Genomic DNA, 14,979 nt, shown 5'->3' with positions numbered 1-14,979 from the left:
ATGAATGATTGATTGCAAAAGAGCTATGGAGGAAACTTCACAAGCACCATACTCATTAATTCCACTCACAAGCCTTTTCTCGTAGAATTTCACAACTTCATAAGACATCTTTAAAAACCAGCCATCAGTAAATAGATCTCTCAATCTAGAAATGGTATGCACATATTAAACATTTCAATCCATTCGGGTTTATATTTTGTTTGAAACAAGTCAAAAGGCTTGTCATTTTCATTGAATAAGAAGAAGATTTTAAGAATCACTCTTGTGGCATTATATTACACAAATATTTCACCCGGCAAGGCAACCCGATGATGCCTCCACTTTGATGTGTGTCACAAGCACAACGACCGGAGTCGCATTGTTGAAGAACACCCGAGCATTTCGCTCATTCCAGATTTCCCAAGAGATAAGAATAAGGGAAAGAAGCGGCCTTCGAGATTGCGACCTCCCGCAAGTGTTGCTGCACCACCACTCCTTGACGGAAACCATGCCTCCCCAATCCGTAGGATGAACATCATATAAACCAAGCCATGTTTTGATCATTGCCCAAACTCTGGCTGCATATTCTGTATAAAAGTATCAAGTAGACATGGAGGTATACTCATATATCGCTGAATCATGTAAAACATTTAAAAGGTAATCAGCCACATTTTAACAGCACTCTGTTAATTAAATAAGTGATATTTTACTTGCCAGTTTGCAAGGTACAAATTGAACCATAAACTATAGAGTAAACATAATCTTAAAGTCGTAAATAAATTTATAGAATCCCTCTATCAATATTCCTGTAAAATTCATTGTGTTTAATGCTATGAAGAATAGTAACTTGACTTCCCACAAGGACAAGTATATATAATTATATACACATGCAGGTCCGCGCTTTCAAATTTAGCGAAACATGAGCCAAAATAACTTACGGAGTGGTGTGTTGTTGTCGCTTGTTGGTGTTCTATGTGGCCCGACCACACTGGCGCTCAATTCCTGCAGAAGTGCTGAAGACCGGGAGGAGGCAATTCTTCCAAGCATGACCTACTGCCGGAGCAGATGTTATTTATTTATGGAGAAGGGGGGTATTACATATAATTTGTTTGCGAGGCAGTTCAGTTTAGTGGGAAAAAATATACCCTAGGCAAGATGTTGCAATGGCAAATGCCTCACATAATAAATTATGTTCTATAATGAGAACACAGTCCAATCCTTGATGAGAAGACATTTTTTCAATGATTCCCTTGTACCATCAACAAATCAATTTGAAGAACAAAAAAAGCATATTGAAAGAAAAACGTGTACCAACTGGTAAAAACAATTACCCATTTAAATGGACTAAGAAAGAAGCATCCAGGACTCTGGAGATTGGAGTCAACATACTGAAGAGGAAACGCAGGAAATGGAATAGCCCGCTGGCCTCACCGAATGATAAGTCCCTCGGTTCACTGATTGATCAACCTTGAGGTAAATATCGTATCACCATCTGCTCCTCTTCTTTGAATCATTAATTTATGTTTGTAAACATAGCCTTTAGCCATAGTCTGCAGTACTGTGCCAGCCCATTGAAACCAACACAACACATACTTGTTGTCAAATGTTATAGTACGCGACTGAGGATATAGAGAGAGATGGTGTGCAGGAGGAAAATGAAAGGACTTTGCATGTGTGCATTGTGAAAAAGCTTCCAAGGCATAAGACACAAAACCACGAGACATATAGAAAGGTGTGACAACTCTCGAGTGTAGTACATCCAATTTCAAAAAAACTGAAAAACGTGATAAAACAAATCCAAAAAATCTGAAATTTTGAGACAAAAATAATATTCAATTGTTTGAGCTTCTTGCAAAATTTGAGCAAAAAATAACATCCGAGGAGCTCTCACCATAAAAAACAAAATTACTGCTCAAACAGTGCACAAAACTTTGAACATTGATTTTGTTTTTTGGCGAGAACTCCTCAGATGTTATTTTTGGCTGAAATTTTGCAAGAAGCTCGAATATTTGATAAAGTCTGATGTCTCAAATTTTCAGAGTTTTTCAACTTTGTTTGATTGCGTTTTCCCAATTGTTTGCAAACTCGGGTGTAGTACACCTGAGAGTAGAAATCCACTCTCATAACCTATTCATAACATCTTAGAATTAAGAGAAATGACGTAGATAGGAACACATGCGTGTAGTGATAGAGCAAACAATTTAAAAGTGAAAGTAAGATAAACAGCTTACTGATCCGCACTGAAGAAAACTGAAACTAAATTTGAGTTGCCTTGTAGTCGTAGCATGATGCACAGTAAACGGGAAACATCCATTCTTCAATTGAGTATACAAAGGCCACACTGGCGTGCAGTTTAGTGACCAAGCAGAAACAAAGGAAACCCTGCACTTTGAGAAAGAATGTTATCTTCCTCGGATGACAAGAACATTTTCCGGTTCAGATGCTACAAAATGATTTAATAACTACAATTCCTCTTGCTAAAAAATGCATATCTTACTTGCACACATCCAGATTAATCTTAGTTCACCGACGCTAATCAGTAGAGCTAAGAAAACATGATTTAGTAGGGCACCCGGGACCGGCACTTGCTCCGCTGGGTGCCTGGGCCTACAAGCACCGCAAGTACTCATCAAACAGCACACTGAACACCGAGCAGCAGGCCATTTGTGCGATCCCAGCACAAACTCAATTGCTGTAGAATCAGAGACGACACATTGCATACAGATCAAACAGTTCCATGGGAAGGTTATTTAGAACGAGTGTTTTTTCAGCAGAATTCATGAGTCCTTCCGAGTTGGATGCATGCACAATATAATATATTCTAATGTATTATACCATATTCTTAGAAGCTAACTGAAAACAGTTTGGACATAAGATAAACACCATGCAGCTGCACATCTTAGTTTTCTCGTCAGGTAAGAGCAGTTTCGACATAAGATTAACCAGTAGCACCCGCGCGGACGGACGTATCCTCCTCCTCCCTCTCTCTTCCCCTCTTGGACGAATCTCGTGAGTTGCCTGCTCTTCTTACGCCGATGTGGCCGGCGACCATTTTTTAATATTTTGTAAAACAAATGGACCAAGAATACAACATATATGACATAAATTTTGAACATTCAGAATCTTTGTTTCAAAAGAGGATGGAATTGACAATAAATAAGCAAGTTTTGCAATAGGTTTACAATGACAAGCTTAAGAATGGTGTATTCAACACTCAATAGATCAGTACTAACTGCTAATAATTCAGTACTAATTTTTGACGAATTTGGCACTAAATAACTCGGTCTGAGATAGGATCTGAAATAGAGGAGATCGAACAGGTGCAGGTGCAGGCAACCATACATAGGAAAAAATATTTCATTCAACAACCACAAACTCACTTTCTTATGATTACGACTTTTAACAGTCAATTAAATATTTTTCAGAGATTTATGGTCAAAGTATGAAGTTAAACAATCAAATTACACCTTTAATAGTAGAGATTTTGGAATGTCAAGAGTATGGTTTACCCAAGAAAATCAAATTAAATATCTCGCTTCGCAGTACATGCGTTGCATATTTCATAAGCACCCAAAAATTGTGGTCGATCAAATGAACAACTCAACCCGAACCCCATTCGCCAGGAACCGAGATGAGATGGAATGAGGAGATTTGATCTCATCTTCATTTCCTATCCCTATGTGCTTGCAACCACTGTCAGCAGGAACCCACTGATTCCTACTCTACCTTCTAATTTAGGCAGGTCTCCCTTGTCCACAAATATAAAACTTCAATTATCCACATATGCCTTGAACCTTTTGTATTCCTTAGTTCAATGTCCAAGTCAGTAAAATACATGTTGTAGTTCCTCTAAATAAAATTTTGAATGTGAGTGACTGTAGTTACAGAAATATTGACAAGTAATAGAGGAAATTACAGTATGTTGTCCTTGAGATCAATACTGGACATATAAATAAACCTATGGACTGTAAAAATTAAACAGTGGTACATACCGACAATAACTCTTTAGTCCATGTGAGAGTCTGAGTGCAACTTCATGTTAGTAGCTGTCAAGAGTTGCATGTACATTTCACACAAAGGGGACATGCTATAGATGACACATGCCACTCGTTTGTACATTTCTGGAAAACATAAACAAAAGATTTCGTCACACCTTTTCATAAACAAAAAGCAAATCACAAACTGGGAGATTGAATAATGTATAATTTCCAAAATATTTTCAGCATCTGCACTCAGAATTGCATTTTATTAAGTGCACATACTGATAGTTGTGCTTCTAAAGTTGTTTAAGCAAGAATCATCTAGGATAAGATATGTTGCTAGTAATTTTGCTTAAAGAGCCGTACTCAAGCCGAGATTGGACTTCCAACTAACATGGAGCATTATTGCATAGCCTCATACCTTCTTTGCTTCCTCTCACATGAAGACTACTTTGCTGCACATATCTGTCGCACATTTACAGGAAAAAAAGGCATGGGTTCTAGCACATATATGTATGGAAGATAGCAAGGGAAGATGCATGTACATCAGAATAGAGATAAGAGAAACAACCTTAAATATATTCAGAGATAGCAGTTGTTTCTCCCTGTTTCTGAATTAAATAATGGAGAAGTGACAGGGTGTGTTCAGTTTGACACGAGGATGCTCTGTCATTCTTGCTTTCTCCTTACTACATCGGAGAGCTGCTATCTATTTCTGAAGCAAATAATGTGGACGCATCAGGGTCTTCTGAGATTGACGCATCTCTTCCAAAGCACATACTGGGACACGCCGGGGTGCGAACACGACTCCTGACTCCAAGCTGTAGCAGCTCGACGTCATGGTTGGTCCTCGGACCACAGATGGAGATCTTCGTCAGGGCTGTTGTGGCTCTGTTTTTCTTCTCCCAGGAGCTCGCTAGGTTGAACTCATGCACATCAGATGCAACACACGCATTGCTATTTATAGGGCTAATAACTACAGAAACAACTTCATCAGTTTCAACTCGATAGGTAGTAGACAATGCTTTTTACTGAAGAAACAAAACCAGTGATAGTGATAAATTCTCGTCCATGTAGAGTGCCTGCAACTGAACAAATAAAAACCAGTAACAGTGAGAAATTCACATCCATTGATGGTGCATTCAGCCACTCTCATCCACATTAACTTGAGCATACATTAACTTCATGTCTGCTATCTTGGCATAAATTAACGTGTGAAAATCTTAACAAGTGTCAGATTGGAATTGAGCTGCATCCATATTATCTTTAAAAAACAATAGAATGCGCATTAAGATGTTACTGATTATTACCGCCAAACAAAAGAGGATGCTGACCTTGCACTGCGACTGAAACACAGAAAACTGAGTGCCACCTTGGGGTTCAGGTTCTTTCCTGTTTAGTCCTGAACGCCGAATGCATGTATTTTCACTGCATTACAAAGTAACAAATTTAGGTTGTTTCCTGTGAGTTCAGAACCAGATCATACGGGTGCTCCCTGTGAGTTCAGAACCAGATCATATATGCTAGTAGTATGCTACTGATCTCGGGAGATAGCTGAAACCTGACACAGGCGTTCTCCTCCTCCGGACTTGGTGTTCAGCCAATAGAATAATTTGAGCGCAGATCTGAAAAAATGGTGAAGGAATGGTCCAAACCTGAGAAAGGTTGGTGGGTTGTGAGGTCGGACGTGATAGCAGCGGCAGGGCTCTAGGAGATCGTGGAGGAGAGGATGGCGGCGTGGGGACGCCGAGGAGAGGTCGGCGTCGGCTAGGTCCTGAGCTCGGAGGCGGCAGGGCTCGGAGGAGATCGGGGTGGAGGAGGGACGGCGACGTGAGGGCGCCGAGGAGGTGGAGGCGATGTGAAGACCCTGATGTCGTCGGGATCGTGTGCAGGGCTCTTACCTTCCTCGGTGGAACATGGCGGAGGAAGCGATTCTGGACAAGGTGGGGGATTGGTCTTCCGCGGCGACGGCGGCCACCTCGAGCCCCTTCCGCCACAGCCGCGCAACCGCAGATCCGGGAGCAGCTTCATTGACGTGGAGCTCCGCCACCTAACTTGACGATCTGCAAGCGGATCCGACATTGGGGAGAAGGGTGGGGGTGGTGGAGGTGGCTGAGCGAGAGGTAGGGGAAGGCGGGGGGCGGTGGTCGACGCGGATGGAGGACGACGAGTGAAGCGGGGCGGCTGCCTCGACCAGGATGGAGGGCGGCGAGGATGGAGGGCAGCGAAGGGAGACGTAGGGCGGCCACGAAGGTAGGTCTCGCTCGAGAACAGGACTCGTCGCTGGTTAACCGTCGTAGGTTTTTTTGTCGTAGGTTAATCTTCGTACGTCTATTGAGGGTCGCATGTGGATAGGTGCGGGTTCGGGCTTAGGAGGAGGTTTTTTCGGTTTTTGATGTTTTAGGAAGAGGTGGGAGGAGGTACCAAAAAAAATCGTGGGAGGTGGGACTATAAAAAACCTGGAAGCGAGACTACCAACTGGGTAATTAGGAGTAGAGATAAAGCACGGATTGAGTTCACCGTCGCGGCGTTTTTACAAATAGGCCTTCCTATTTTATAGAAATTGCACCCGCAGTCCCCTCATAAGTCAGACCCGAACCGGTACCGAAGAGAGAGAAGAAAAAAAAACCGACCGCCCCGCACGACCCTGCCTCGTCGATCTCATCTCCACCTCCATCCCCAAACGACGGCGATGATCGAGGGCGCCGCCCCAGCTCCTGGCTGACGGATTCGCCGGCTCCCCGCTCCTTGGGGCCAGCCCCTCCCACAGCGATGATGGAGGGCGCCGCCCAGTTCCCGGCCGATGGATACGCCGGCTCCCCTCTTCTCGGGGCCAGCCCCTCCCCCGTGCCGGGTCGAGCCTCGGCTTGGAGGCCCTTGGGGCTGCCGTCGGTGCGGGAGTCCCGCGCGGCCATGCGGGCTGGGGACCGAGCGGCGGACCGGCCACCTGTGCCCTGTCCGCCCTGCTGCTGAGCCATCCTTGTACCGTTGCACACATCTTCGCACCACGCGGCCAGCCTCTGGTGCGCACCTCTGCTTTTACTAGCCGCGAACCACGAGCATCACCTGTTTGGTGTTGCGCCTACGAGCGTGTTGGAGAAATCTGTGTCCAGAGGGTGGCGAAGATTGATGCGGAGAGGAAGACGATGGCGACAGAGAGCGTGTGTACTCCAGCCTGTTGGATTTATCACAGATGCCCCACTAATTTGGCTTGATGTACAATGTCAGATTCAAGAAAAATTGTGTTTTCTATGTTCTACTATAGATCACCAGACTGCGTTGTATGGAGCGGAACAGAACCAACTGGTCTGCATCTCCTTCAATGGCACCCTGCATCTCTATCAATAGCACTCTGCAGCAAGCTTGCTTTCTCTACATCTACCATCAACTACCATGCAGCAAGTTCAGTTTGATGTTAAGAGGAGGCGTTACAGGTATTTTTTAGGGCACCCCATGTTAGTCAATGGATTTTGTTTATGTTTCTGGTGGAGATGATTCGGGTGAAGTAATGTTTGTTTCTTATGAATAAACTAAGCGATGAATTTAAGATTACTTGCCTGGTATATCTAATTGTAATGTGTATCATGCTCAAGCAAAGGTATGATGACTGACTACTGATATTTCCTAATACATTTGTATTTTTTGTTTTACTAACTTTCAGATTTTTCAAAATCATGATTATTACATAGTGTGTATAATCTTTTCTTGCTAGCTCTGTACTACGATTTTGAGGAATCTGCCAATGCAAAAATAAGATAGTTGTATGTAGTACTCCATCCGTCCGGAAATACTTGTCATCAAAATGGATAAAAGGAGATGTATTAGACGTATTTTAATTCTAGATACATTCCTTTTTGTCCATTTTGATGACAAGTATTTCCGGACGGAGGGAGTAGTTATGTTATACAGGTTCTGTTTGATGTGTTTCGGAAGGGAGAGATCGATGATTTTGGAATATAAAGCTTCATATGATTTTTTTCCTCCAAGGTAACCATGGGATCCATATTTTTTTAGGTTTGTCTCTAATATTATGTATGCTCTTCCCATTGAAGTTTCAATACTTGGGTTTTAGAGCTGCACTTATAGACTTCAATTGGTCTGTACTATATATAATTATAAATCATGTAATTATTTTATTTGCTTCCCGTTCGTTTCATGTATTTTCCCTTTTGTTTTTACTATGACAAGCTCACAAAGAGTGTGTATTGAAAGGGAAAGTAATTTGGTATGTGAGGCCGTTTGAATGCACCTGTTTCTTGCTGTTGTATGTTGTATTGTACCTGTTTCTTAGATGAAAATAAGATTGGCGATATATATATATATTCTGCTGAACATGCATCCCTCTGGCAGCATTTTAGAAATATAAATATGTTCAGTTGTTATCTTATCAAGTTAACCCCTTGTAAGTATAAATTGTGGAGGATAGCTCATTGTTCAACTTCGAAAGATAGGTCCTATAGTTAGGCTCAACCTGAACAATAATATATCTAGCATTAGTAAAAACAAACTAAAAAAGTGATACAAATTTATTTCAATTCATATTTTCTACATTTCTTTCGGATGTTTGATGATATATCTGAACTTATTCATAAACCTACCTTTGATGTTAGGCTCAATTATTCCTAAATTTGGTGTTGACTATCCCACGATTTCAAGCTGACTATCCCACGAGACAATTTCTCGACCCAGCCAACAATGGTTCATAGAATTTGGGTGTATTCTCCCGTTCCAACACACGGGCACCTTTACTATATGTCGAGTTATGGTTTCATGATAAACGGAGCACGCACCAAATTTTGATGAATTGCTTGAAGAAAATGCATCGGGTCTTTTCTTGCGTCCTTCAAGTCTTCAACCAGGTAAAATAAATCCTGGTATTGTTTTTCTTCTTGCATAACTTATCTAATCTCCCAACAGATTTTTTGGGTTAGTGTGGTTGTTAGTCTTACTTTTAGCCATGGCTATGAAATTTTGTTGAGAAGTAGGCAAACATAAAAGTTGTTGTTTGTTGAATGAATTTGCGCTGTATCTCTTTTATTCCTAAAACAGTTAGTCAGAAAGATCTTTCACACTGGTGTGATACTATTATTTCTACCCAAGCTCTAATATTTTTAGTGCCAAGCAAATTTGATGCATCCGAACTATGACACATCTCTCTATACTGAAACTGTGGTTGTATTGTTTGTCATCTGAAAACCACAATCAAGTATACATTATGGGACATAATGCCCAGAAAATAATCACCAGGCATGGATATCACTCTTGACCTACAGAGTACAACATTGAATAATTTTTTGGTTTTCTGAAGGTACAACTCAGTATTATTTTTATCATATATAGATAGAACAAAGGCCACAAGAGCTGATTTTGTGCACCTTGCTGCATGGGCACCCACTTGATTAAGATATTCGAAGTGTGAGCTTTTAGAATTTCAAATAACAAGTCAGATTCTCATTATTAACCTGTGTTCACATTCTAATGTTTTTTGACTCTGACAGATTGTCTTTGTTTCATAAACTGTTGTTGTTATGTATGCAGGATACATTTCTAGAGCTAAAATTTCAGGGCATCAAGAAGTAATTAACTATGCTTCAAGTAAGGAAGTTATTTGGTATAACTATTTTGAGGACTAAATTACTAGCTTAATGTTTAGAAGTTACGAAAAGGTGCTATAGCACCCGGGAGTCCCGGCACCCCCTTGTCTTAGTCCGTTCAGCAATTTTAATATTCGTGACGTGGCCTAGCCAGCAGCTGGCCTTGTGTGGTGTCAGGTTGATTAACTAGGCAATTTGCCGAGACAAGAGGGCCCGTCCTAGTGTGTAGCAGGCAGAGTAGGCCTGCAGGAGAGATTCCGACCCGTGAGGGGAACAGTGGTCGGTAACTTTTTTTTTCAATGGAGTAGCACAGCTTTTACTTTTGAGGGAGAGGAGGCTGCATGTGACTTCAGATGTTAAGAGAGACAAAAATAAAAGAGTTTACCGATGTGTGACTGTGAGAAATGAGAGTGATATTTTTTTAGTATAGATGACAAAGAGAAGGTGTGAAAGAACTTGTTCAGCGTAATTGCTTATGTCTGACATAAGTTGGAGAGAGTGGGTGAGCAGGAAAAACTTTGTGAGAGCGACACTGTGCATGCATGTGATGTGACTATGTGAAAAAAACTTTATATCAGGCTAAAATAATGTGAGAGTATGACAGGAAGGATAGAGATGTGCAGGGCAGGCAACAGGTTCACGTGCGAGCTCTGTAAAAGGTGTCACCTCGACGTCTCTCTGTGCTTAATGAGGCATCTGAACTGCTAATAGATTTCTTGGCTACAATGAAGCGCACAAATCTCAATGCACCATATTCTGAATGTATGGTAGGGATAAGAGGGTGTCTAGGCACCCGGGATCTAAAATCCCACTCTCTTAGAAGTTATTGAGCTGCAGATATGGCATGTGCGTACACGAAGACCTGATGCATCAAAGCTCGGTGTGGACACACCTCTTCTTATAGGAGAGGTTTGTCTACAAATTATCCGAGCTTCAATTTCCACAATAAAACACATGTTTTTATTTATCATGGCTTCTTCTCTTACATAACTAAACATTTTGCAGATGTTGATTTTTCATTTCCTTCCAACGCCATTAAATCCCAGTCTTATCTAATTTGAAATGTCTCCAGCGTGTGTGATGTATCCCTCCCCTCAGCTTTTGGAGGAACATGGTGCTATTTGGTGCTTTTGTTTGTGGAAAAAATGTCATTAGTCAGGCACTTTCTAAGATGGTCACCTGACTGCTCTGTTGTCATGGATGTGGGAAAACCTTTGTCTATAGTATTTTCTTCGTACCATCTCTATACCGTCTATTCAGTTTGAAAATATACGTGGTACTCTAATTCTGAAGCTCTGCTTTATGTGGGATGTGGGGAAAGAGGAAATGAGATGTCTGATGTTCAATGGGCAAAGCCCAAAAAATAGTGCAAAATAAATTACAAATGAAATATAATATTCCAACAAAATGTTCATCACCATCAAAATGATTCCATTTAAAAAAATATTATTGAAATTAAAAAAACACCTAAAAAAGAAATATTCATGTTTTTCTGAACAACAACAAAAAATTGATTGAAAGACTTTCATACACTACTACTTTTTCATCGGATGAAATGAAAGTGTGGAGCTGAAATAGGTCATGACAAACATTATTAGGGTATATGTCTGAATTTTATGGTCCAAAAAGAAATATTCGGTGTAACCTTATTTCTGACGTTTCCAAAAATTGGATCAAAATGTGTTTCATAATTGCACGTGGAGCAAGTTATATTTAATATTTCGCCCGGTGCAACACACGGGCATTTATACTAGTATAGCTTATATGTGAAAGAATTTGCAATTTGGATGTCTCTCGTGGATGCGGACAGGCCAACGTTTTCTCAAATTTGGGCTTGTTCCTCTTGATTCTTCCCTGCCTCTGTTCTCTAGGTATCTACCTTTCTGAGAGCAAGTTATGTGAGCATGGATGTTTGACTGGACTAGGTCACGAAAGTCAGCCTTATCTCTCTCTCTCTCTCTCTCTCTCTCTCTCTCTCTCTCTCTCTCTCTCTCCGATTTACACATTCCATCGGCCCTATATAGTACGGTTGTACTTTAAAAATAGTACTCCAGCTTAGAGTTCATCATAGTTTGGCCAAACCAAAACTCTCTCTCTCCACATATATATACTGGAACTCGATTCTGTTGATCCTTGCATCATCGGCTGTGTGTTTACCAGAAGCTTGTGATCAAGTTGAAGGGATATAGCTCTAGCAGCAGGGAGAGATCGATCGATAAAGCATGAGAGGGTTCGAGAGGAGAGGCGTCCGGCAGTACAACCGGTCGGACGAGCCGCGGATGCGGTGGACGGAGGAGCTTCACCGGCAGTTCATCGAGGCCGTGGACTGCCTCGGCGGCCAGGACGGTCAGTTCATGCTTCTTGCTGCTCAGATATATATCATGTAGATCTCTCTCATCTCGGCCACATACATGGCGTTCGGCTAATTGCACATTTTATAGCATGAAAAGTTGGTGATTCCGTTGATTTTCACTGCCGGGCGATCGATCTATTCAAAATTTCGTGTGTGTTTTTAGTGTGGATCGATTAAGGGTAGTCTTCTCTCATTTAGTACTTGCTTTAGTCTTGTGGTTGGTTAATTAGGCCAGAATTGGTTCAAGTTCATCATGGAAGTATAAGGAAAGACAGAAAACCCCACGTGATATGCATGCATGATGAACAAGATGAGATTCCCCCTCCTTTATTTGCTGCCAATGAATTATTTGCTGCTCAAGTACGTCACTAATTAATTGTGCAAATGATGTTTAACACCTTCGTCGTCGTAATCTATACGATGTTACTTTAGCAATAAATGGCAGCTCTCCTGTCATTTCGTCCAAAGAAAAATCTTTGGGTTAACCTTTCCTCACCTATAGCACACCATAATATAATTCGAAAGCGTGTGTATCCTTAATCCGGCATCGATCATGTTAGCTCTCTCGATCCGAATTTTAACCAAGAGTAGCATTTATTTCTTAACGTACGTACGGCTGGTCTGGTGTTGACACTCTTCACATATCTGAATCGTCTGCAGAGGCAACGCCAAAGCGAATTCTTCAGCTGATGGGCGCCAAGGGAGTCAGCATATCTCAAGTCAAGAGCCATCTCCAGATGTACAGATCAAGCTCTAGCAACACCAACAGCAACGGTGGTCCACCCAATGCGTCCGTGGATCGCCGCCGGGGTCACCGTGCCATCAACACGTCGTGGAATGGCCATGGGAACGATATGGCGGCGGCTTCGGGCAGAATCGACGCTTCTTCTTGCACCGTGCCTCCCCACGGCCACCGCTCGTCGCCGCCGTACCAAATGTGAGCACCAAAAATGGTTGCTAATTCAGTTCTTTAACTGTAGTTAGTGTTTGTATGTGTAACCGAGTTGTTAATCAAACGTACTGGTTGTGCAGTCCGTCGATCGAAGAGGTTCTCAAGAGCTGGGAGCAGAGTAGAGGGCGGCTGCCATGGAACTCCATCATGCCATCAGAGAAGGTATAAGTACTAGCAATGAAGTGTTTCTTTTTGTCTTGTTAGCTAGAGAAAAGCATGAGTAAACGTATACGTATAAAAACCTATGAACAAATCCAGAGGAAGCAAAGATTACGCAAATAAACTACTACATTTTTATAAAAACCTAGGATTACTCATCGTCTAGCCAGGATCAAAACGTTCATACATGCATGTGCTATACGTTGCCTAGCTAGAACCTAGAAGCTTCATTTCGTTAGTAGTAGTTCGTTAGGTGGCAGGCACCAGACCTCTGCCTAACTACTACCATGGCATAACACACACGGTGCCGTGTATTGACCACCCAGTCTCCAGTTCTGTTGTAATATCAGCACTGGAAAAATATTAATCCGCCTGACATGGATAATGTTATTGCAGGCGACCAGCTGGGCACGTCACGCTGACAGCAGAACACGTCAGAAGAGTCAGCAGCCGACGGCAGGATGTGACCTGACGCTGTCGATCGGCCGGTGCAAGGAGGAGGCCATGGTCGTGAGCAGCGACGCCGACGTCTCGAGCACGACCACCGAAGAGTCTGCGGCCGTGCCCGCTGGTCTGAACCTTGACCTGAACCTCGACCTCACTGTCTCAACTTCTTGGCTCTGATGTGATCGATGGCCCCCTGTGTAAATATATAGAGATGCATCTTTGTATGTAGAGTTACTCACATTTGTAGGTCCTCATATAGCTATCACTGTACCATAGATCACGTAGAGTAGTGTAGTTGTAGTAAAATTGTGAGGTTTCTTGCTAGCCATATGAGTTTCCTTTGACAGTACGGTTTCTACTGTTTTAGCGGCCTATGCATGCATGGTTTGAGCCTTTGTATGTACGTACATCACATAGTATATGTATATATGGTTCATTTTTCTATATGCACATTACATTACATACATAACATGTTTTAAAGTTAGGGGGCACTGTACGCTATATGCTAGGCTGTTTTCTTTCTTCCACCCGAAGAAAGAAGGTGATCTCACGAGCAGCCGCCGCTAGGAGAGTTCTTCCGCCGCTGTCCTCCGGCGGCTCCCCTCCGCCGACGACCTCGGTCGTCAATGGTGAGGGGGGTCGCCGGATTCACGTGTGTGGATCGTTTTTAGGCCTTTGTAGTCTAGGGTTTTAGGTTGTTCGTCGTCCTGCCTTCGGCGGCAGCGATGACAACGCTAAAAAAAGATTTTTCAGATCCTTTCCCGATAAGGCGATCGGCCCTATGGTTGGGGATGGATTTAGAAACCGGCATGTTCAAGTAAGGATGGCGTGACGGCGGCGGCATCCTCGTGATGGACCTGTGTCCTCGGACTCCGCCGTTGTGACGACATTTGCTCCAGCGTCGACGCAGAGTTTCGGTGCTAGTTCAGGAGCGGACGACGACATCTGGAAGATGGTGGATCGTGTGCTGGGTTTGTGGTTCATGAATGGCAGGTATGGTTTCCTCCTCCAACGCCTTAGTCATTGATACATCTCCGTCGTATCTACTTTTTCAAACGCTTTTGCCCTTATTTTGGACTTTAACTTGCATGATTTGAATGGAACTAACCCGGACTGACGTTGTTTTCAGCAGAATTGCCATGATGTTGTTTTATGTGCAGAAAACAAATATTCTCAGAATGACCTGAAACTCCACGGAACATCTTAGAAAAACAATAAAAAATCCTCACCAAAGATGAAGACCAGGGGGCCCACACCCTTCTCACGAGGGTGGGGGGCGCCCCCCCCCCCTAGGGCGCGCCCCCCTACCTCGTGGGCCCTCTGGAAACCCTCCGACGCCAACTCCAACTCTATATATTTGCTTTCGGAGAGAAAAAAATCAAAGAGAAGAAATCATCGCGTTTTACGATACGGAGCCGCCGCCAAGCCCTAAAACCTCTCGAGAGGGCTGATCTGGAGTCCGTTCGGGGCTTCGGAGAGGGGGATTCGTCGCCGTCGTCATCATCAACCATCCTC

At 42.8% G+C, this 14,979-nt stretch overlaps 1 protein-coding gene and 1 long non-coding RNA gene across 4 annotated transcripts; both read left to right on the top strand.

Moving 5' to 3' along the window:
- The first annotated feature begins 6,601 nt into the window (after positions 1–6,601).
- LOC119328491 lies at positions 6,602–10,459 on the top strand. 3 transcript variants are annotated; one of them, XR_005158984.1, is made up of 3 exons: positions 6,602–8,818; positions 9,498–9,554; positions 10,391–10,459. It is a non-coding gene; the product is annotated as an uncharacterized LOC119328491 (long non-coding RNA). The 3 variants fall into 3 exon arrangements; XR_005158985.1 differs by having other exon boundaries at positions 10,377–10,454; XR_005158983.1 differs by having other exon boundaries at positions 10,374–10,444.
- A 1,174-nt stretch (positions 10,460–11,633) lies between these two features.
- On the top strand, positions 11,634–13,855 carry LOC119327423 (transcription factor HHO1-like). The gene is made up of 4 exons (XM_037600529.1): positions 11,634–11,899; positions 12,567–12,843; positions 12,939–13,020; positions 13,414–13,855. The coding sequence occupies exons 1-4, from the start codon at positions 11,776–11,778 to the stop codon at positions 13,639–13,641; spliced, it is 711 nt and encodes a 236-aa protein (XP_037456426.1). The 5' UTR covers positions 11,634–11,775; the 3' UTR covers positions 13,642–13,855.
- The last annotated feature ends 1,124 nt before the right edge of the window (positions 13,856–14,979 follow it).

The sequence above is a fragment of the Triticum dicoccoides genome, chromosome 7A (genome assembly GCF_002162155.2).
Source record: "Triticum dicoccoides isolate Atlit2015 ecotype Zavitan chromosome 7A, WEW_v2.0, whole genome shotgun sequence".
Lineage (NCBI taxonomy): Eukaryota > Viridiplantae > Streptophyta > Magnoliopsida > Poales > Poaceae > Triticum > Triticum dicoccoides.
This window is presented reverse-complemented; position numbering and strand designations above follow the sequence as displayed.